The 25132-nt window shown below is 39.6% G+C and overlaps 1 protein-coding gene across 1 annotated transcript in view; it reads right to left on the reverse strand.

Annotated features, from left to right (window-relative positions):
* FAM13C (family with sequence similarity 13 member C) overlaps positions 1 to 25132 on the reverse strand; it is a 115021-nt gene that overhangs the window by 3137 nt on the left and 86752 nt on the right. The window contains exons 11-20 of the mRNA XM_053948764.1: positions 25015 to 25078; positions 19324 to 19474; positions 18882 to 18947; positions 13564 to 13774; positions 12467 to 12605; positions 11037 to 11118; positions 9037 to 9248; positions 4418 to 4505; positions 2022 to 2113; positions 602 to 801 (exon numbers count right to left, since the gene is read on the reverse strand). Coding sequence (XP_053804739.1) covers positions 602 to 801; positions 2022 to 2113; positions 4418 to 4505; positions 9037 to 9248; positions 11037 to 11118; positions 12467 to 12605; positions 13564 to 13774; positions 18882 to 18947; positions 19324 to 19474; positions 25015 to 25078 — 1305 coding nt within the window. The remainder of the gene's footprint in view (positions 1 to 601; positions 802 to 2021; positions 2114 to 4417; positions 4506 to 9036; positions 9249 to 11036; positions 11119 to 12466; positions 12606 to 13563; positions 13775 to 18881; positions 18948 to 19323; positions 19475 to 25014; positions 25079 to 25132) is intronic.

Raw genomic sequence — 25132 nt, forward strand, 5'->3', positions numbered from 1 at the left:
CTAGTGGTACCCAGAAGCATAATTTTTGGAGGCCGTGTTTTAGCTAGTGTTCAGAGAATAAGGGTTTAAGCAGAGAGAGAATTCTGTTATGACATTTGCTCCTGGTAATTTTTTTTTTTAATGACAAAATGCACAGAAATATCTTCCCAGCATTTATGAGCAAACTACTGTGCACATAGTTGAGTTACATAGAAATCTTAAGTACTTTTTATTTGATCTCTATAGTGTTAGAGTCTAGTTAGCTTCATTTATGCATCTAAGACCTCCCAATCAAAACACAAAAGAAAAATACCATCCCCTAAGGTATGAGAACATCTGTTCCTGGAAGGCACAGTCTTCAACAGGTTACTTTTCTTTTCCTGAAGACAAAAAGTTGGCACAAAGTTGTTTGAATAAACAGTTCAAACCACCAGTCTGCTGCCCAAACAATGAATCTCCTCTGCCTCCTCTCTCCCATAGAAAAGCACTGAATCACTCCTTTGCTATAGAATATACCTATGCAACAGGTATGGCTCATATTTCTCTTACAGGCTCATATTTCACTTACAAAGTCTACAGGAAATGTTTTAAAACATTCAGGGGGAAAAAAGAGAGAACTTACATTGTTGCCTCATGTAAATTGGACATTGACAAGGCTGTTTGTCTGTAAACTTTCTTTTCATCCAGAGGTGAAATATGTGCAGGCTCACTCTCCTCCTGTGAGTAACACAGGTGCTCTTCAACAGGGAAGCAAGACATTGGGCCAGATGATAACTCATGGCTGCTTTGAGAATGGTCTTCATCTGAGTCTTCCTCCTCCTGCTTGGGAAATGCAAAACATTATCAAATTAATTGTTTAAACTACAATGCTTCCAGTTATAGGCTGACAACATAAAGAATCAGGATCTGACTTCCTGGATGTATTCAAAACAGAACACACATATTGGAAGGTTTACCAGGTCTACCTGAGGTTGTTCATGAAAGCACTCCTGGGGTCACTGGGTTACTGTACATTGCCTACCAGGAGTAAAAAGGACAGAAGCTGGCCCTGCTCCCAGGTATCTCCAGCCAGCAATTTATTTCTGTCTGCCCAAAAGCCTTCACACGTAGCAAAGATTTAACTAACATTCTGCATTTTGTAAGCAGCGCAGTCTGTCTGGAACTTCTACTCCTCTTATATACACATCTCCTGTGTGTATATTATATCCAGATGTTTTGATTGTAGAAAGAGTTGGAGGGAGAGATTCCACAGTTTTATAGCAACTACTGTTAACGACTAAAGTAGACTGATATTGGTGACTTGCTCACATTCAACCATCCTCAGACAAAAAGCTGAGCTATTGAAACTAAGGCTTAAACATAAAAACTCCACAGGGCAAACTCCCAGCAAGTAACACTTAGGGGGAATTTCAGTGAAATTTTTCAATGAAATACCTGCATGCAAGTATGCCAAGTTTTACACTGTGATTTTTCAAATAAATGTAAAGTTACACTGCCATCTAACAAGACAATAATATTTTTTTTAATTGACCTCGCTTCAACTACTATTAGATTAGTATTTTTGGTAGACATGCTAATTAACTTCCACTGTCTTCTCTCACTATGAGACCAGTACTGTTCCATTGCACCAATATATTATTAAAGTACTACAAATTTCATATATGTGCTACATGATTGATAAAAGCATTGTTGATAGGATATAAAAGTTAGGTATAGTGACAGCAGGGTCCTTCATGGAAAGAGAGAAGTTTCCTCCTGTGTTGCAGATATTTTCCACAATGGAAAATTAATGTCAGCATTTGCTGTCTTACCCAGCCCACTGAAGTTCTTGCCTCAGAAACTGCTGCTGGACATTGGAACCTCTAGCATGCATAGAACTTGAATTTTACAGAGCATTTTGAAGTATCAACACCCTGTATTAACCAACAAGCAGGTTTTTTTGGTATCAGTAGTTCTATTGTTGCTAAATGGACATACAGGTACAAATCAAACACAGCATTTTGTATGTTTCCTTGACAAAGGATTAATTCTTTCCAACTTACAATTGTTGTGATCAAAGATGGAGCAGCCAGAAGTTTCTTGATAATTCTATATCTGTCGTAAAGAGGTTTCATGAGACTCTTTTCTTGCTTAGCTACCTAAAGAGAAATCATAAGAGAACATAGCCCTCAAAAATTAAAAAAATAAAAAGTAAATTTAAAAGTTCTCATTTTCTCCTGTAAAGCTGAGAAGGGTAGAAGAGTATGAGCAGATGTGTATTTTGCTTCAATAGATATTCCATGGGAACTCTATTTTAATCAATGCAATTTCTAAAAATGAAAATGACAATCTATTTTCTAACGGAGAATACCCAGTGTGGTTTCTCACCTTCTCGAGCCACACTGCCCAGGCAGAGGGCAAATTATTGTCTCTCTGAGGCTGCTGCTAGAGCAGTAGGAGTTCAGATGTGCTGCTGCTGTGCCTTGCATTGCCAGCTCACCTCCTGAGCTGTGATGAAGCAGCAGGAATGGCACAGTCTGCCTGGGACAAGGCACTCATCGGCCTGGTGGGATGGAGAGCACCAAGAGCACGGCTCTGCAGCCTGCACATAGAGCTGGCTCTGTGCAGGATTGCTGCCTGCATCCCTCACCAGAGCTGCCTTCCACAAGGGGGATTTACCATCTGTTCATTTACTTTGTTCTTGGTCTTTCATGAGCACTTGGAGCATTGATTTGGAAGGGAATATGATTTTAAATCAGGTGTTAAGTGCCTGATCCACCACGAACGTTCACAAATACAATAATACACCTTAGGGAAACTAGCTGTGCACTTGATTGACTTACTGCATTAAGAAAAACAAAAAGCAGCAAGCAAATTCCACAAGGGGGAAAAAAACCAAAAACAAGACAAATCACCTTCCCCCCGTCCCACCAACCAACCATACCATGCCACCACACCCCCACACCTCTAAAATAACATTTTTCTCAGTGGTAAAATGTCCAAAGAGAGTCATTTGCTCCCTAGTCCACCATCAGCCTCTGCTCATCAGCTCCCACACCTATGAGCACTCACTGGGTGCAATTTCTCTGATTTTTGGCACTGCAGAGAGGCCCAGGTGCACCCGCTCAGATGAGTGGTCTGAAAAGCCACAGAGTGGCTGATGGCACAGGCAATAGTGCAGAGCTGCTCAGACAGACAAACACCTGGTCAGCAGGAGCAAGGGGGACAGTAGACAAACACAGGCTGGTGACACTGCACACATCTGGCTGATGGAGTGCTTAGGGATCACTTCTAGAGCCACCCTTCATGTGGAATGTCAGGGCTTGCCTATCCCAGCCCGGCCACTTCTCTTCCCCAGGCATCATGTTCCATTTAGCTACAACACATAAGAGCTCCAGGGAATGCCAAACAAGCCAGAAGAGGTTTGTTTTTTTTTTTTTTTTTTACTTTAAACTGGTGAGTGGTCTCTCTGTCTGACCTTGTCAGGTAATTCTGGATAAAGATGGTGCTGAGCCACACCAGACATCAGCAGGGTAAACGTCAGCCCCAGCACACTGCACTGCGTTTCAAGGCTGCTGTTACAGAGCTGCTTCAGCCCTCAGAACACCCTCTCTGAACCCTGTGCTACAAAGGCACCCTGTTATTCTCTTTCCTGTCTCTAAATCAAGTCTCTTTTACCTCTACATTGCACTAATAATCCCTTTTTTTGTTTTCCTTCTCAGGAAATATAATTTCTTCATACCCTTCTTGCATACTTACTCCATCCATCAGCTCTCATTCCAAGCCCAAAGAAGATGGAAAAAAATGAGATCAGAATCAGATCATAATATTAACAGCTGGCAAATTTTTGGGCAAACAATGGTGCACGTTCCCTTTTCCTCTACCACAACAACTACTAGCCAGAAACAGACATTCACAAGAATACAGACACTGATATTCAAAAGAAATTCCTCAGCTGTGTAGACAAATTTTCAAATCATCATCTCACCAATTGTGGCATTTTTTGTTTGCCCCTACATTCAGCAATGAAGTCCCTTCAAGAGATTTTAAGAAATAATTTAAGTCCTGCTGTGTAGTAAAGGCAAACACTATGACATGTCATGTAATTTTGTAGTTCATATCTCAGATGGTGCCCTATATAAAACCTTCCTCAGCTGATAAGCATTATAATCATACATGATAGCAGAGCCAAATCTCCTGTGAACTCTCCAATTTAATCCTCACATCTTGCATTTTCCAATCATGGAGAGATACAGAGCCACTTTTTACTTTACTTTAATTTCTAACATATAAACCAAATTCATCAGTATCAGGAAATAACATTTATACCTGAAAATTAGTTTGAAATAACTAAAATTAGTTTAATTGTGTAAAATTAATCTAAATATATTCAATATGCCAAAAATATTGGTGAGAGAAGTTAGATAATTTTTAATTTAGCTATCTTTCCATGGCATACTTACAGGTTGTCCATGAATACTCTCAAAATATAGTAGACATTTCTGAAGATTGATTTTTTCCAAAGCCATTTGCTTTTTTGTCATATCCTATTTAAAAAAGTTATTTATAAGATTGTGAGTCAGGATTTCATGACAAGGGTACAGGTACATATCTGTTTAATAATCTCTTCTTCCCAGATAAACATTAATAATGAATTCTATTTCTGTCTGCACTGAGGTCAATGGGGACTTGGCATTAACTTAGCAAGAAAAGAGTCCAAAATTACACAACATATATATTAAGTATGTTTATTTGTAAAAAATGAGAACAGCCACCATTCTAGACAAAATACTCAGAAAACTGAAAAACTGCATAGAGAGCATTCCTCAACTTTTTAATTATTTATCAAGAAAGAGAAATAGATTTGCCTTGGCTGGTAAGGGAAGTAGAACATAAAGATCTAGCAATGCAAACCCAACCTGTTATGGTAAACAGCTTATTTCTGTTCAAAAATTGCAATATGAATCACTGGTACCAAAAGAATTTTGATTTTGCAGTGCTGGTGAATGAGCATTTGTCCAGGTGTGTGCTGTGGGGAGCACACAGGGCAATAGGTATTTGTCTCCTCCCTTTCCCCAGCTAGACCTGCTCCTGACAGTTGCTTATTTTCACCTGGGCCAGAGCACCAAGGTGCACATGAAGTGAATGTCATTTCCCACAGTCTCTGCCAGGTCACAGCAGGATCACTTGAGTTAGGGCCAGGTGTTCCAAGGTGTGGGGGAGATGAAGTCATGTGAAGAACCATGGAGTTTGGGGCACACACACACACAGGGGGCCTCTTCCTGCAGAAAGCTGATGACAAGGGGGCTTGTAGTGACAACTAAAAAAGTGTCTACTAATTAGACCCTGCCTTTAAAAATAAATCAACCTTAAAGAAGTGACACTCTTCTAATATCAGAGCACCTTGCTATTAACTTCAACAGGAGCAAAACCTTTTTTCTTTGATGCTCAAATGCAAAAACAGCACAGAGCCATTAATCAGAACTGCTAATCACATTTTGCTAAAAGGTCTGCATGAGTTAATCACTCTAAAATCATCTGTCACTCATGTTAAGAGATGAGCTGCTAACTAGAATGCAGGAATATTATAAATCAGCTAATTTGTTTATTTATTGCTAGTTCCGCAATTAATACAAGGTTAATTCTTTCAAAAACTATTAAGCCTGGAGCAGCTGAGTGGTTAGGAAGAAATGGGGTGATCATTAATATTGATTTTACACAAGAGAAACAATCTCAAGAGGGCTTAGCATTTGAGCCTATTTCATTAGCTCATTTTATTAGCAATCTCAAGACAGGTTGGTATTCAGCTAAGTTTGAAATAGCTGATAATTTCAAAATGAGATAAGGCAGCTGAAGTCACAAACTACAGAATTGTCTGAGACATCTTAGGACTGTAGGCTACACACAGCAGCAGGAGATTCAATACTAATTAAATAGAAGCACTGCTTCATAGCCAAGGAGAATAAGAACTGAAATGGGTCAATGATGAGAAGACAGATACATAAAGGGAGCCAGTCTGAGAAAAGCCTTGGGGGACAGGCTGCAAACATTCATACAGAAGGCAAAAGTTATTTGTGACATATAAAGAAAGAAAAGGGTGACTTCACCTAAAGATAAGGTAGTAGTTTGGTTTTCATAACTTGGAACAGAGGCACACAAAATGTTGTACACAGTTATCTTCCTTACTAGTCTGTTCTGTTCCCTGCATGCTTATGCTTTCAAGCTCACTGTTGTTTTTCCAGACAGAAATTACAAAGTGGACACAGAAGGACAGACAGTCCAGTGAGGGCTGGGCTTGTCAAAGGCAGTGCTTTGTTTCCATGCAGGCACAGAGTCAGCTTCCCAGGGCCTTGGGAATGTGTGGTGGCTCATTACAAAGCAGCATTTAACACAAACTTAGAAACAAAAAGTATAAAGAAAGGCAACAAGTGACATGACACCTCCATAGAGCAGTGCCAGTCCCTGTCAGACCAGCTCCAACCCTGCCCCTCTGGGAAAGGCTGGGAGCCAGAGCTGAGCACCACAGAGCTGCTGCTCCCCCAGAGCACCGAGGCACGGCCCCAGCCAGCCCACACTCGCTTTGGATTCCCAGTTGGGTCTTGGATTTGTTTTTTGGGGGATTTGGTGCAGCTTTTTGAATAATATTATTTAAAGTATGTTTATTTGCCCTTTATCTCTTGAACTCCTACATTCATTCTCTTAATCTTTATTTTTTTCTTAAAACCTTGTACCTAAACCCAAGGTGAGCTATTACATAAATTACCATCTCCCGATACTATATTGGGAGATGGTAATTTATGTAATACATAAAATGATGGGGGGCCACCCCTTTGTGGGATACTGAGCCATTCACAGGCCTTTTCTCTTTGCCTTCTCATTCAATGACTTTACTCACAGGCTTTTTTGCAGGAGGAGAGTTTGGTTCTGGAAACCATATTCTGCTGTATTCATATCTTGTGGTCTACACTCTTTAGACATACTGGGATTTCACTCTGCACCTTTCTAAGGACACACATTTGTATTTCAGCAGGGCTTTAGAGGTTTTCCACAGTGAACTTCAGGGGAGGACTTGGCAGGCTTTCGTGGAAATGCTATCTTTGGCCAAAATAACTAAATACCCAAAAAAAGAAACATTTAGCTGCTACTTAGTTTACTATTAATCTAGCCCAGATTCTAGTGCAGGATCTAAATGTTATATAGAAAACAAAATATTGTACGTAAAATATATCTACAGTAACACCAAAGTTGTTTGTAGCTGAAATGAAGCCTTTGATCTTTGTTGTTACCACAGACATCCTTGATTCATTTCACATCATCAGTGCCACAAACTTCATTCTCCCTCTAAAGTCCAGGAGGACTCATAATCAAAATCCAATCTTTTTTAATGCTATGCTTAGGGAGCTACTAAAATATATAATTTTGGAATAGATCAATTTGATTTCATGTTATTCCTGTTCAAGCCTCTGTTCCCCAGCAGTTTTGATAACTATTAACAAGCACCTCTGCTAACAGATAGTTTTTAAAATACACATTCTCTCTGCAAGAAAACAGAAAATTAATAAGATTTTTTTTAATTTGAAAATATAGTCATGTGCAAACATTTAATTTACATTACTTCCTTGTTTGTGAAAATATTTCAAGCCCTCACTGCCATTTCCTAAATTTAGAAGGGTCTCTTAGAATATTAGGGTAAGTCCAAAAAATATTTTAAAATTATTTTGACAGATACTCCCACTCTTTCTTTTATAAGAAAGTTTTTTGGACTGGATTTCATTACAGACATCTGTTTTGGTGTCATCTAATCTCACCTCATTAATAAAAAAATTAATGACTGAAAATATTATATATAGTCTGCATTTAGAGCTATGTACAGAATAGCATGATTTTTTTGCCTTTTTTTTTGTTTGTTTTGTTTTCTGATTATGAAACACTTTTTCCATTTCATTTTTCTTTTTAAAAAAAGTAGCACATAAAAAGAAATAATTAAAAATTCAGTCATGTATGCAGCACCCAAGATCTGAGAAGCATGGCATTGTTATGCACAGTCCTGTTTTTTATATAGCAACTAGTTGTTTAAGAACCAAGAATAGAAACAAAACAAAAATTAAAAATTATCTCTGCTGGGTACTCTCTGCTACTGAAATCCACCCAGAATAATTTCTTACTTCTCACACAGTTTAGCATTTAGTTCTTCACCCTCTCACCACTTCACCTTTCTAATTCACCAGCCAAATCTAAATGTTACTGTCTACACTTAGATTTTAGGTACTTTTGCGGGCAGAATTTATTGTCCTGCTTGGCTGTAATAGCATCAGGACAGCAGCATCCTCTGACAGCAAAAACAGCCCCCAGAAAAAGTGGGGGTTTTAGTGGTATGTATAATTTTAGAGAACCCTATATTGTGCCAGGAATGTGAAGGCACAGCAAAATTTTAATATATGTACTAGTTTTAAAAGAAAAACTGATTTCCCAGCCAAGCAATCATGTTCCATGCAATATTGCTCCTACATTCAGAAGAGTAATTGAGAACATGGAAGGGAAGAGGCAGGATCAGCACAAACGTACAAGGTCAGGAGAGCAAAGCAGTCTGGGTGGTTGTGCTGTCCCTATCACCTCACTGCATGTTACTGACCCTGCAGAGGCTTTCAGCATTTCTCAGCTGAGAAGGGATCTTCATCATCAAAATACATTCAGGAATGTTTTTAGTCACAGTTTCTGTGGACTCAAGGTGCTTGTGCTGCCACCATCCTCAGTACACCAGGATATGCAGTTCTGGGCACACAGCCTCAAGTCAGCAGGTTCCAGCAGTGCCTGGCAAACAGTTTCACATGTGCATCTCTGAGCAAAAAATGCTTAGCACTGCTGGCAAAAGCTTTCTGTACCTCTACACCTGAGCAATTCTTCTCAGAACAGTCACTTCTGAAACTGCACTAGAGCTCCCACCTCGCTAGAGAGAAAATGCACTGCATTGCCAGCAGACAGAGGATGTGCACACCCTGGCATGCCCTGAGCCAGCCACACACCAATATCTGCCTCAGGTGAGAAAGTTCTGAAGGAACAGCCATGCTTCTTAAATACCTTAATAGTCTCAGGAAGGTTGAATTGTTGTCTTTTCTCCTTTAGTCGTCTCAACACACTGTCCATGGTTTCTTCCACTGAGGGAGCTGGTTCCATGCTTGTGGCCTCCTGTGTGCCAGCCTCTTTAGAGGTGCCACTGCCTTCACAGTGCTCATTTCCCTGGGGCACTGTGGAGGTACAGTTTTGCTCTTCTGACATTCTGAGTTTCAGCTCTGAAAGGCAAATTGCATGGCAAATAAATAAATTAGGAGTATTTGCAAAGGAGTTTCCTCTGACACTACTAGGAAAAAAAAAAAAAACCAAAACTTTCCTACTTCTTGCATACAATTATTAGCATACCACAGGCACGTAGGAAAGTAATTCTGCTTCACTTTAATGTGTACCATCTTTTGCTTCCTAGAGCAATATAAACTGTCCTCTCCCTTCCAGAGGCCACCCTGCCATGCCAACCCAGCTGCTCAAATGGTCCTCACAAGGAGAAACAACCACTTTCTTAAATGACTTCCCTTGGCAGAAGAGCACCTGAGCACCCAGCAGAAGACAGAAGCTCCCCAGTCAGCAGCCTGCCTGGATGTGATAAAGCATGTGACTCTATTAACTTGACACCAAGCCAAAGCCCCTGGAGCTCCAGGGACCTGCACAGAGCAACAAGGAAATTGAATTAAAATCTGAATTAGCTCCCATAAAACCAGATTTTGTGCCAAGCATACGCCTGTCTGGTGAAGGACCTTGGGCAAGGCAGGAGATTGATGTCTCCAACTGTGTTAAATTTGTTGAAATCCATGCAGAAAGAGTAACATAATTTTTTAGCTGTGACAGTCTGAGGATATAGGCCAGCTTTGTGGGGAAAACCAGTAATTTTTAGTAAACCCATAGAGCTAGACAAGCCTTGCAAACTTGAAGAAGGATCTACAACAACATTTGAGTGTTTCCCATTTCAATTGTACTTGGTATGTGAACTTCATTAATCTGGCTTCATTTAAAAGCAGTGCCATTATTCAGGTTAATAAAAATCAAGGATTGAGGCATTTGGGATGTGAAGATGAGGCTGATCTATGAAACCTAGACCCTCTGGATAGGAGGTTGAGTGGTTAAGTCAGAGACACAATTTTCAGAAAAGTAACCATGTACATTGGCCATTTCTTTGCATTTGCCCTTCCTGGATTTGCAAAACAGAGTTCAAGGGGAAATAGTAATCATCATCATCATCTAGTAGTCATACAGGATAGTACTCAAGGGAGAATTTTCAGAAGAAATTTACTGAAAGATAAGTTTCTAATTCTTTATTTACCACAATCACATCCTCTATATCTACTTTATTAACTATATCCAGAATAGAGATGAAAGATAATACTACAATTTATTTAGTAGTGAGAATCCATTTATAACAGGGAAAAAAAAAAAAAAAAAAAGGGATTTTGATAAATTATAAATAACCTTCAAAAAAAATCAATCAGTCTTGGCTACAGACTCCCCAAGGGAAAGCATCTGATACAGCCACAGACGTTAATGGAGTGGTATGCAGACAGTCAAGGGCAAAACCTGACCCTCAAGGCCAAATTGTTATCAAAGAAAGATCTGTTTTTATGATCAAAATAAATGAAATCCTTAGAGATGTGTATCCTCAGTCCTAAAGAAACATCTGCACCTACATTTGTGCTATTACAGCACAGCTAACGTCTAACTTCTGTGTTTTAGGCCCTCATAAAAGCGCTCAGAACGGCATTGCGTTTTGCATGGATGTTTGTAGTGATGAGGGAGAGACGATGGCTTTTCCCCTTCCCTTTCTAGCCTTGAACTGGCTCACTTTCATCCCTGCTTTCAGGAATCAAGGCAAGTCATATCACATAGTATCTTTCTTGCTATTGGGAGACTTATTGCCACACAGTGTGAAAAATAAGCAGAGCAGTGAGGTTAGAAAACTGCCTCTGAAGTGTTCCAGGTACACTCCCACTTCCAAAAGCTTCAGCAGCAAAGGGACACAACATGCTATTATGTACCTTTGAGCTGCTTCCGACCTTTGGCCAGAGCATTCATCCACTTCAGAACTTCAGGATTGGAAGTCTTGTCACCGTGAGAAGGCTGAATGCAAAGGAAAGTGTAAAGAAAGAGAAGGAACTGATAGTTAAAGGATCAAGCAGATAAAACCCTCCCCACCCCCAGTGTGCTACAAAACGTCCGGAGTTCTGACTGCACTCTATCAGAGTCATGCAGAGCATCTGGTTTGATCATGGCATTAATTTGTCATGGCTTATCTCTCCCCATTGTGACACAGTGCCACAAGGATCTGAGTGTTATGTCTCTGATCCCAAAAAGCACAGCAATGAATGTTTCAGTCTCCGACTAATTGGATAAATAACTTCAGTGACTTCAAAAGGATTGATCAAATACCTAATTTTAGTCAAGTTCCTAAGTGATTTCCAGGATGGTAACTGAAGCTCTCTGTCCTTTGCAGGAATAAGCTCTTAATTTAAGACAGGGATTCTCCTGGGAAACAGCATTTTCAGAATTTCAACTGACCTGCTTAATTAATCAAATGAAAAATTCTGTGCAAGAGTGATTTCAAAAGAAACAAACAACAAAGGCTTTATAGATCAGCGGTTATTTTGCATTTAGAAATTGCCTGCAAATTAAAGTGAATTTACTCTGAATCTTCAAAACTCAGATATATAAAATTGCAAAATAGTTTTACAAAATAAAGCTTCTGAAATAATTTCTTTTCTGGCCATAGTGTGAAGGTTGTTTAGGCATGAAATTGTGCTCCTAGGAGCATATGATGACCACAGAGCCAAATAGTGCACAAGTTTAAGGTTTTGGCCATTAATGGGATTAAAAGGTAATAAATCATTTGCTTAATTTGAATATAGTCAAAACTAGTCACACAAATAAAATGTCACAAACTTCCCTATCTCATGTTGTACACCTCCTTAGCATCAGCTATGTTTTGGCATTCTTATACTGCACAATTCCCAGCACAGCACTCACCACTGACCTCAAACAACCCCCTCAAGTTTTATTTCTCTGATTTTTGCCATCAGCTTCTACAGAGCCCCAGGCTTTGGAGGTTCACAGGAGTCTGCCTGAATGAAGGGATCTGCAGAGCAGAACAAGTTTCCAGGCAAATGACTCCTACAAAGTGAATAAGTAGCTTTTCACCTTTTGCACCATTTTGTTTCACAAGCCTGTCCAGCTGTGTTTCACCGATTCACACTTCTCAAAGATGAATATTTTGCAACAAAGGTAATCCAAAGAAAATGTAGAGGCTCAGAACTACTGCATACACTGAAAGATGCTGAAAAGTTATTCACTGAAGTCTTTCCTATTTCATTTTACCAGAAATACGCTATCTCATATTGTTTTGAGTAAGTTTAAATACACTGGGATCCTTGCCTCCCTCTTGGAGTACTTACCTTTTCAATTATTGTCTTACCAGGTATTTTTTTTCTTGCTCAAACTTTTCTTCATACTTCCTAATTTTTCTCTTGAGGCTCTGAAGATGTTTGGTAAGCTGTGTTACTGTCTGTGGTTCTTTGCAGTCTTCACAGCTACACCTAGAAGAACTTCTTGGCCTGCAAAACCCAAAACCAGAGTTGTGGGATCTAAGAGCTGGCTATAATGGACCCTGTCTTATTTTCAGGCACACTTAACACTTAGTGTTTCAGAAGTCATGGCTATTGTATTCTTTCACTGGATAGAGACAGCTTAGTTTTACAAAGTAAGCATAAAATAATTGCTTTTGCTTGAAGGCACCCCTAGGGTATTCTGATGGGTTCACCATCTGCCTTTCATTCTCTCTTTTTTTTTTTTTTTTTAATTAATCTTGGGATTTCTGAATATATTTTAAAAAATTAATCTGGTAGGCAAAAGCCTGGTCCAGTATTTACATTTAACACCCACACCTTTATTCATAAATCTTTCACGTATAACAGGAGACTGTGGTGACATGATTTGTAAAAGTAAGCTCAGGGAGTTTTTCATTACTGGAAATAAACATTATCATTTTGAAGACAGTTTCGTTTCTGATTATTTACAGTTGTGAGTCAATAGAGCTGATTATTATCCATATGCAGCTGAAACTAAAGCTCTGTATATAAGCTTTTAAGAAAGTTTGATTTCTCTCTGAAACTCACAGCTTGGTTTCTGGAAACTACATACATGCACTGTTCATGAGCTTTATGTCAGCCCTCATCAGTGACTCAAGCTACAGCTCAATTACAGCTGAATTTTTTAGTATGATACCTGGAGTGCCCTCTCTATCTTGTGTTCACTCATCATTCTAATATTTAAAACTTCCCTTGCTAACTATAATTATCAAAGACATCAAAAATATATTTTACACTGTTATGACTGACGAAACACTAGTTCCTATTTCTGGTGTTGCAAATTATTCATTTCAAAATATGCCACAATACAAACATTTGTTTTTTATGACATAGCAACAACTGAAAAAAAGCCATGAAGAGTCAAAGGTTGTGAATTGCAGAAAAAGTCTTAAAAATACATAAGAATTAAAATAGATTTTCTTACATCATGAAAGGTTGAGCACTTGGTGGAGAAGGGGCAGACTCAGTGTCTAGATTAAATCTCTGGCTTTGGCTAAAGATAGAGCAGCGTGGTGACAAGAGAGGATTGTCTCCATCTGTGATGTGATACAGCAGTCGGCTGGTCCCTAGGGAGTGATGTTCCTGTGGGCTGCTCTCCATGTCATTCTGCCAGTCCCTGTGGGCTGGCACAGGCTCTAGAAAGAAAGTATAAATCAGTGGGGACTGAGGGTCACTCACATGGGCTTGAGCTACCTAGGTCAATACAAATTTGTCTTTACAGAAGTATTCCAAGCATAAGTATTCAAAGTGAACAGCAAACAGATCAGCAAAGTGTTGCATGCAGGGAGGACACAGCACTGAGGATGAGAAAATAGCAGTACTGCCACTGGCTTCACATAAATCCTTTTCAAGTTCCACAGGAGGAGGTGCATGGGTGTATTTATAAACTATGAAGTAAAGATGGAGAGTTTCCCAGACTAAAAGCATTACTTGTATTTTCATAGATCTGTTTGCTTTTGAAAGCCACTTTCCTGAAGAAGATGGTGAGTGCCCACAATAAGTTTAATTTTGTTATTTATCATTTACTCCCTTGGTGAAGAGAAAGAAAGGTCAGAAATATATTTCCTGGTGCTAAGAACCTCCAGGGCTGCTTGCAGCATCCTGCAGGATTTTGTTGGGTAACAGTAACATACCCTTGGCTCAAAGAACACAAGATATGAAAATAACAACCATCACCAAGAGCATTCAATTTATTTCCTCAAGGTCATGGGCAGTGGCTGCTCCTTGGAGGAGTTATGTTTGTGGCACTGTGTTAACAATGTGTTGGACTGTAAATGCAAACCTCACCACTGGTGCCTTAAAAGGTAAAATTTGTTTTATAGTGATGGTGAAGCCATAAAAAGTAGGAATTGATGAACCTCATCACAGTGGTTTGGTTTTTGGGTAGCATGAAAAATAACAGGACATTACAGGGCCTACCTAGGGAACATCAGGGGTTAATCTTCCTGTATCTACCTGAGTACACTGAAGGGAATATTCAATACTGAATCTTCTTCCTCACCCTCAGTAGTTGAAATGGATAAGGATGATCTAACCTAATCGATATTTTTGATATCAGATGATTGGGATTTAATGCTCTGTAATCTCATAAAAGTTCTTGCCCAAAATTTTTTCTCTCTTGCTTTGCTAAAGCAAAGTTTGTACTCTGACTCAGATTCCCCTACAGAAGTTTCCACAGTATATTTTGCACCAGCTACATTATTACCTTTTTTTTCCTAAACCCCTTCATATATACAGCTTTTTAATTCATATCCATTACCTTGCATTTCTAGGCAGCATGTGTGTCGATTCTAATCAGTATTATATTTGCCATATGTCATGCATTCTAATACATTTCACAGAATCTTTTTATTCAATGGAAGTCTAAAACTACACTGAAAAACAACTGTATATGAGTTTACTCACAGAAGAACTGGCAGATTTAGCTAAGTTCTTTTACCTACACTTGCAATTTTCTGCTTTGCACATGGGACATCACATTCCTATGCTGAGTGAGTATTTTTTTCAGGATTAGAAATGAACCTTTGTAGTACATTTTATATGCTCTCTTCCCAACAAATACCAAAACTGCAAATCCCTATTGCTACACTATGACAGTGGTGAAAAAGCAGGTCTGAATGGCACCCTTCAAAAAAAACCCTATATTTCTCTAAAAAATAGCTATTACAATGGCTTTAATATAATTTTATTAGACACTATCCAACTGCTTTTGCTTTACAAACAACAAAAAAAAATCCTATTGTATATTGTATAATCATGGTTTAGTCTGTCAAGCAGAAGCTACACGACTCTTGTACTTACAAGCTCATCTACTCTTACTAGCATCATCAATTAAAATTATGTTAAGCATTTTCACAATGAGACAATATAGTTGATTATTAATTCTAACCTTGCATCCTTCCTCTAAGTACTTCATATTCTGTAGGTCAAATTCAGCTCTCCAAGATACCAGAGCAACACCCAAATCTCCTAAACCTTGTATGAGATTCAAATCTTCCCAGAGAGACCCCAGGAAGGCACCTGGGAGAAGCAGGGGTAGAGGAGTGAGCAGTCCTGGGGAATCATGGACACTGACAACAGGCAGTGACAATGGCTAGAATCATTGGTGTTCTGCAAACAAGTGTTCTCTCTTTTTGGAAAGTACTCTTTCCTTACCCTGTAAAAATTTTTAAAAATTAATACCTTTGGTTGGGTTTTGATCTGTTGCTGAGTTGGTTTTTTTTCTGAAGAGTAGCATCGTCTGTGAGAAGAACCTGGCTTCTCTTGCTTTAATTTCAACATCTTTGAACTTCAAGAAACACATAATCACTGGGAAATAGGCTGACTAAGAACAATTGCACAGTTTTTCATGTTCTGTTATTACAAGGAATAAGTTGTTAAGTAGCAGTGCCCTCACTGTGAAAGGAAAATGATGTGATAAAAAGATCAGCCAGTCTGTGTTTGATAGGTGAAGGAAATAACTTTCTAACATTTGAACTCTGAATTCCTGCGGACCTAAAAATGTCCTTCTTGCAGGAGACAGCCTGTAGCATTGCTGAACCATTTGCTCACAGATATTTGCTGCTCCTCACATCAACAACCAGACAATTTCATAGGCCCAGCCCAGACTCAGAAATGGAAGAAACGCACATGTTCAAGACTAAGCACTCCTGGAAGATAAATACACAGGACAAGGAGTGGTTGGTGCAGCTCCAGTGTAAAACCAAACACACAAAGTTCAAGGAAGTTCTTTTATTCTGCTAGCAAACAAAAGGGAGACAACCTGCATGATTGATAATTTGGGAATATTTCCCAAAGGCCAGGGCACTTTCATTTCCTTGGCCTTCTGACAGCAAGTTCCACAAGGCTTGAATACTCATACAACTTTGCTATGGCCCAAAAAGGGTTTAGTTCCAACTCTACTAGAAGTGCATTAAATTACTACTGAATGGTCAGGAGTGGTCAGCAAATAATTCAGACTGATTCATTTCACTGGCACAACTACTAAATAGTAGGACATCTCAGGGTGATGACAAGTTCTAACCAACCTCATTTTTAATTAACACTTGAGGCCATCATCCTGATTCCAGTTCTGTGTATATCCTAAACAAGACACTAAATATTACCCTAAGAGTAGCCCATGAACTGACCAAACTTCTACCTATCTGCATCTATCTTGTCTAATTTTAGCCTCTATTTTTGCCAAAACTCTACCCAAGCAAGTGACTTGCCCCCTAGCATCTCTTCCATCCCATCTACTCCATGCAGCTTAGCACTGACAGGAGAACACCACAGGAATTAAAGCCAAATTCTAATGTCTGATAACCTGCAGCATGGTTCAGCAGGTGGACTTCATATGACAAGTCCCATGGTACAGGCCTGTATTTATGTCTGTGATATTCTTCAAGTGAAACAATAATACACAGAAATCTCTTGTATAGAAAAAATAATATTCAGATGGAGTGTGTTCAGTCCTAAACACATTACATCTGCGAATGCCTCTATCAGGACTTTTTAATTTAAAAGTCATTTAGAACTTCCTGTAGTTAGGTTCAGCTGCTCACTGCTGCAGGCACTTATGTGATGTAATCTCATATCCAAAAGTTACAGAAATTACACCCTACTTTTCTGTAATTGCCCCTTTAAAAAACTAGCTTAGGTACCAATCACAACTCTTTACAGTCTCACTTTGGCAACTCTAATTCAGCTTTCACATATTCAAAAGTAAACTGGAAATTACTGACTTTGCTCAGAGATAAGTTACTGTTCATCCCCTTAAAATTGGCATCCTGAAGCACCCTGTCATCTTACTAGACTGTTAAGTCTTCATTCTTCATACATATGATGCTAAAATTTGTTGACTGGCATGGGAATGAAAGGATCATGTTTTTTTTTGCCCGATCCACTGAGGAAAGGCTGATAACTAAAGATGGAACATATATGGCACATGCTCTAGAAACTGTCTTCCCAGCCTGGTACAAATCCCTGGACTTCCAGCCAAGGTGGAGCTCAAATAGCCAGTAGTGCCATGTGACAGCTCAATGCATCAAGAGATTTCAGTAGTAATTTAAGAGACAGAATTAGGACCAGTTCTGTCTGTGCAAAATGGCAAGTTACTAAAAATGCCACAAACCACAAAGCAGATGTTAACAGGAATGAGGGCACATTAAAACCCATTAAATAGATAAGCTTTAACTAAAGCACGAGCTTGGACTGCTGGAATGGCAGAGCATGCTCTGAAACTGTGCAAGAGAAATGCTACATCATGCAATATTTCCCCATGTGGTTGCAGAGGAGAAATGGGAGTAGAAAGGGGATTGGAAGCAGCGGTCACCACCAGCATAAATAAAAAGAAAATCTAATCAAAACAGCAAAAAAATAATTAAGGGGAAACAATTAGAAACCATCCTAACAATGAACTATGAAACCACCAGAGCAAAATAATGCAGCAAACTACTGGGAAAGGAGGAAAACGCCACCCTGACACAAAGGAAAGGAGTCAGTGCAGATTTTGGGTGAGCTGCAGAATGTCTTTTCCTGTGCAGCACACAAATGAGACCTGTCTCTGCTTCAGATCCCCATCAAGGTTAGCCCCAGTCCAGGCTCCATAGCCATGTCCAAGAGCTATTAAGGTATTTGCCTGGCTGGACTAACACATCCTCTTTAAAAAAAAAAAACCAAAAAACCAGGACATCTAACATCTAGCATTTTAAGATTCCTTCATCTTCATAATAATTTGATTTCTGCATGCATTGTTCCTTGATTTTTTCAGTGCCAACCTCAAACTTTGTAATTTTTTAAGTAGAACACTATAATTTGTGATTTTTTTTTGTAAATAACTTAGTTATTTCTTGCCAAAAATGCTGAGCAAGCAGCTCTTAAAAAAAGTTCTTCTTAATCCAGATTTTTTTTCTGATATGAAACAAAAATTGCAAAGGGATTACTGACCTACCTGCCTTAATTTGAACCATACATGGTGCACGACTTAGGTATTTGTGTATTCATGTCACTTGTCTGTGAGATGTATTAGTCATACTGCCTTTGACCTATTTTTCACGAGCAGTGACTCCTCTTCTATTGAGCATCACGACTCTGCCAGCCCTGTGACTACAAGCCATGAATTTGCAAAAACAGTGCTGAGCCTTAGGGCTATTTATTTCTCTATTGAGGGAAGAGGGAGAGATAACACACCACAGTTTGCCCAGCTGGGTGATAATAATATAGGATCATGAATGATTAAAATCCACATGCTGTAAAACTCACCTTCGCTATCTCTCTGCTGATGCATTAAATTAAAATCAATAATAGGAGAAATGAAGTGATATTGCTCTGACAAAAAGAATGACAAAAATAGAATTACATGATATGGCAGGTGATCTCAGACAATACAGACATAGGAAGTAAAGAGAGTAAATTTACTTGGGGGAAATAACAGATTAAAACTAAAAATAAAATAATTGGGATTCTTAAAACCACTCTGAGAAGGAAAATTCCCTCTCAGAAAACCGGGAGGTTACAGCCGTTAATTTCCATTCTTTTAACAGGTATCACCCCTTTTTACGTTACACAGCATTTGCAGGAGGAAATGGTGCTTTGCATTAGCTCTGCACTGCTTCCCAGGGGGCTGCAAGCCTGATTTTAAAGTGCAAGTCACAAGGCTTTTTTATAATTGCAAATGAGAACACATCATGGCACGCTCGCTTACCTCCACAACTGGCCCCATCAGCTTGCACACTGCTTTGGGCTGGAGAAGGGGCTGTGTCCTTGGGTGCCGGCAGCTGGGGAGTTTCCTCCTGGGCTGGCAGGAACGCAGAGCACAGATCAGTTTCCAGGGCTTGCAGCTTCAACAAAGAATTCTGCAGACAAAAGCAGAACATTGGGCTGGGTAGAGAACAACAGGGATCAGCAATTGCTCTTCAACCCGGAGCCCATGGGCAGCGCCTGCAAAGGGGTGTTCCACCGCCAGCTCCGGGAGAACAAACGTGCACTATTCCATGAGTTTCTTGACTCCTGGTTATTTAAGTCCCAATTTACATGGATTATTCATGGCACGTGGGAAAGATGACTTTGTCAGCAAAAGGCGATTTATTCCAGGAAGCCAAACTGAGATGGTGTCCCTCTTCTTGGGCTTGAAGCAATACATTAAGGAAGTATTTCATTCATTGGGCTGACATCACAATCTGATGACATTATGTCCCTCCCCATTTACCATTCATAAAAAATCAAATCTCCCTCTCCAGCCTGTGAGTGCAGTACGCAGCAGTGAACAAAGAGTTACTGACAACACGATCACTCGAGGGATTCCTGGGAGAGAGATTTTTTAATTGGCTGGTTTAGAGATACTTCATTACGTAGACACAGCTTTCATGTGGGCTGCTGCCAGTTCTATGGGGCAGCAGATCATTTGTGATCCGCTGCAAAGGTAAAATCAACACATCATTGTCACCGGCTGCAGGCAAATCAATGACAGGGACCTAATCACTTCCAGCCTCTGTGCCATGCGTGGTCCAGCTCAGATTGGAATTTTTAATGCTGCATGCAGTACTGAGCTGCACGATCTGACACAAGCATCTCGCTGTGATGGAAATGCTGTGAAAGCCCTAATCACCATCTGACTGGGCAAAATGAGTCACTCCCCACACCCCACGCATTCAGCTCCCCCATCTCGAGGGAAATACATCTTAAAACATAACACAAAACCACAAGAGGCTGTCCTAATAACCACACAGCTGGCACACGCAGAATGTACGTATAACATTAAGTCACTCAAGTGATACATATTTATGAAGGGCATTTTCTGAAGAAAATAATTGAGATGCAAAAAAGAATTCCTCAAATTTATACCCTGAGAACTCTTTTCCTCACTCTGTCAAACACCTGAAACCAATTTATTGATTCGTTTAATGAAAAATGAATTGATTTATTGGTCTGATTTCCTTTGTGTGACAATACATCGCCTACATAACGAGTAGTTTAATACATCTTTGAATTATTTTTGTTGTAAGGCACCCCTTTTGTAACCCCGAAGATAATTTCTGGTTAAAAAAAAAAATCAGCTCAGTTGTCTGAGAAGATCAGGGATGACTTTCTGCCATTATCCTTTCATTCCTTTTATAGAATTCAGGAAAATTATGGAACACTTCTCGCCCCTAAAAGCTTTCAGGGGGCAGTGCATTTCCTTGTCAAGGGAAGGGTGCTGACTTGCATCACATATATGTCATTGTTTTGGGAAGTCCTCATTTGCCACTGTCTGTCATCCCAACTAAACCCAAGCAGAGTGGCTGGGAATTATCACAGGCAGAATTTTACAGTCATTAATGTCATCTAGCAAAAGATGACTATACCAGTTACAAACCAGTGAGGACTCTGATCCCAGCCTGGACCTTACCAGGAGAACAGCTGATGAAAATTAGGGAGAACACAGATGACAACCCATAAGAATGTGCCAGTAAGGAAAGCATAAGTGAATGTCTGACAAAAGGACTTAACCTTCATGGACTGTTACTTCAAGCATTTGACAAGAAAGATCCCATTTCAAGTAAATACATTCACTTTGTATCACTATTCCTTATGACACATTAATATTTATGGGAAGTTCAGTGTAAAAGCATTCTCACAGACTACATTGTTAAACACTGTACTTCAGCAATGCTTATGCTGTTATTCACCAGCTGGTTTATATTCAGTTGCTCTAAATTATATTTTTCACCCATCTGGGGAAGGTGGGTGGATGGCAAATTTCCAGCCACTGCCAAAACACTAAAAGAAAATCATATAATAATAATAATAATAATAATAATAGAAATACCTTATCTATTTTCATGAGTGTTCCCTTGACAGGGATTTGAGAAAAACACTAAGTAGCTTTGATTGCCTTGATGTTACCAGGGAGATGAATCTGGAGTGTACCACCAAGCCCATCTTACTCCTAAACCACTGCAGAGTGTTAGAGCACTGCCACGCTGCACTGTCACCACAAATTAATAGGAAACGTGGCAGGAGACACAGTTAGAGCAAAGGCCAGCACATCTGCTCTGCGGGAGAACCAGCCTGTGCACATGGCACGTGCTGCTCACAGCTCTGCCATGGCCAGACCTGTCCCACCTCTGCTCATGGCTGGTCAAAGGAAGTTGCTAAACAAGTTAGAAGCCAGTGCAAACAGCTGAAACACACAGAGGGAAAAGTTAGGCCATGGTGGGCATCATCATCAATTTGAGATTGCCCCCATATAGAAATCCAGTATAATGGAAGTAATTTAAGCTATGGTGTTCTATATCAACTAAGCTCTCAGTTCAAATGCTTCAGATCTGGGGCTCATTCCAGCTTCACTCTGGTGCCTAACATGAGTTTTTCTGATGCAGTAATTCCTGATCCATGATAATGCAAATGAAAGAACATATTAATATCTAAAATGGATCCATAAATTGCCTTGGAAAAACAACCATATTGTTTTCTCTTAAGGAGAGTACCCTGAAAGTTTGAAAAAGAAGCAATTATAATTGTCTTGGACAAAAGTTTCTTATCTCTTCTTATATCCTCTTAAAGCAACTGACAATTCAAATATCTTGACCTAAGCCAATTCCACTAGAGAAACAGCATTGCACATTATTACAAATAATGATAAAATGAAGATATTTATAGGAAGTCAGAGAAATGCAGGAAGAGAAACAGTGTGGTCCTTCTCACCCATTTGTTATTTTTGATAATACTTTAAGAAAACACAGTCAGTGGAGTGTTAAAGCCTTGTCTGCAGGAAAAAGCACAGTACAAAAGGACTCCCACTCCCAGAGGAAGCTCAGCCTGTAGTAGAGAAACCTTCTCTACAAACAGCTAAGCCTGGACCCACTGACCATCACTCCTTCCAACCAGTGATTATTGAAAATGAAGAGGGGAGGCCTTAGGGCAAGGAATTACTGAGATGACAGATAATCTCTTATATCTAGATGAATGCCACACACTGTTAAATCCCTCTGGAGAGTGGGACACTGAAAGAGCAAATTCTCCCAGTTCATCACCAAAACGCTGTGGCACTGAGAGGCAGCACCCTGACGTGGCACGGGGCCATGCCCAGCAGGATCAGCACTGTGGGATGTCCAGGAGGCCATAGCCTGACAGGAGACAATGTGACAAATGAGAGCCCCTGCCCTGAGAAAGAATTTCTTTCTCCCATAAAGCATTACTATTATCAGCATCCTTTGTTTCATTCTTGTGGACATCCAAAAGCTTGATAAATTTAAGAACTGAGGGAAAGGGAAAGGACCCAGGCGTGCCCCAGCCATGAGCTCTGCTCAGACTCAGTCAGGAGGCAGACTGAGGGGTGAGGAGCATTGCCCAGGCTTGGTGCTACCTGCATAAACTGATACCACTCTGACCCCCACACGGTGCTCTGATTGAAAAGGATGCCTGCAGCCTGCCCCTGGGCCTGCTCCTGTGCTTGCCAGGCAGGGAGGCAGCTATTCTATTATATCCAGTTTATTGATGGATTTACTGGATTTAGGAAATCGGCTGGGGCGAGAAGGAGAGTAATCCAAGCTTTCAGCATTTAATAGCCTTTGAAGTGATCCATATTGGAAAGAAACTGAGCAAATTTCAACCTGTTCCATTTTTTCACTCTAAGGAAATTAATGCTTTTATATGTCACACTGGAACAGCTTTTTAAGCTGAGAGTTCAGGTTAAAATAAGATAGGCACATTTTATGGGAACATAAATAAATCTCTGCAGTATCTGTTAAGGCAATATTTGTGCCTTGAGGCATATGACATTTTTAATTCAGAACTTCCTTTATGGGGAACAAACAAGCAACAATAAGATAGAACAAGATATGCCCTGGGTCTGCATAATGCCACGGGTGAGCAGTGAAGAGAGACACCATTTTCTCTACTCCAGAAAGAGAATTTTTCTTATGGCACAGGTTTGCAATAGACCTGAGACACAAAAAAATCTAAGATTTTGCAAAGGAAAGCACCCTTGCTTATTCCTCATTGGTTACTAAAAAATTTATTTTAATTTCTAAGCTAATCATTGGTTTTAATATTTTACACTGATTTATTACAATATTTTTTCTTAGCCTTTAAGGAATCCTTTGAAAGGATTTTAAATGGAAGCTTTCAAGTGGAAGCTTCAGTGAATATTTGCACTGGGGCTTCTCAAAAGAAACAATAACTTAATGATTTCGCCCAGGGCCTGAGGTGGCTCTACAGAGGCTGAGTGTACTCCCTTGTATTGTCACTGAATGTGCCCTGCTCATCAGCATTGAGATTTTCTACAGTGAGCTGCACAACAGTGACACAAAATGCAGAAGAAACAATTCACTGCAAGGAGAAGATTAGGTCTGAGTTCCTTTAAAAGGACACATTGTGGTCTTCCCCAAATGAAAGTCTATTAATAGACATAGATGTTCTGTGGCTCATTATGGAAACAAAGCCTTCTTTCCCAGAGTTTTTCAGGAATGGGCTTCTCTTCACCCAGCTCTCTTCTCCCACTGCTTCTGCTGTGTTGTCTCGGCCTACACTAAAAAACCCAACAGCTCCCTGTGTAAGTCCCGTGTCCTCCACTGTCCCTGCAGTGAGAGTGGACTCTGTGCTGGGGCGCAGAGTCTCCAGCTGTGGGGAGATGCTTTATAGGGTTTCCCACTTTGTATAACTGCAAAGCTTGGCTTTACCCCCCTGCCCCTCCCAGGATATTGCTGGCCGTAAGGACCTCGCCCAGGCTCATCCATTGTTCGTGTGACATGATCACACCAACAACTTTTTGTGCTTTTGGCACAATCCCTGGGAAAGCAGCTTGTTTCAAGTGCCACTGGTGTTATTTGGCTTTCATTGCTTCCCCTCTTCAGCTCTCCCCTCCTTCCATCTTACAACCAGGGCACCTTTCAGACTCCACTGAAGATGTAGCAGGATGTAGCAACCTTGAGAACTCCTTGTTTTTAAACAAAGCATATTTATGGTTCATATTTATATGACATATAACATATAAATATATGATACATATAAACATATAATATAAACATATTATATATAACATATAAATGGTTCATATTTAACAGATGAACTCTTTTGAGCCATAATACGAGGAAAAAAATCAAACCTTCTTGAAAGATGTCACTTCACTCAGTCAATATTGAGTGTTTGATTCTCTTCAGAGCATAAACAAAAAGCAACTTAAAGTTGGCTTAAAAAAAAATTTAAATCTCTTGCTTCTAGCTTTTAAACTATTTTAACAGTCTCATATCACACTTTTAAGCTTTTCTTCAAAAATATGACTACAATCATTCATTAAAAAGTTAATATAGGATTATTAAGTAATTATATTATTCCAAGATCTTGAAATTAACAAAAATCCAAAACATCTATTCCAAATTCATAACATCATATTTCAACTTTTGGTTATGCTTACCTCATTTAAGCTGTTAAATTGATCAGTTGCTTCTTTTGGTGAAATGCTTGAGCTTTGATCTATTCTACAAAACAAAATTTTAAAATTCATTCAATAGATTGCCTATCTGTGCTGCAAA

The sequence above is a fragment of the Vidua chalybeata genome, chromosome 8 (assembly GCF_026979565.1).
Source record: "Vidua chalybeata isolate OUT-0048 chromosome 8, bVidCha1 merged haplotype, whole genome shotgun sequence".
In the NCBI taxonomy this organism is placed as follows: Eukaryota; Metazoa; Chordata; class Aves; order Passeriformes; family Viduidae; genus Vidua; species Vidua chalybeata.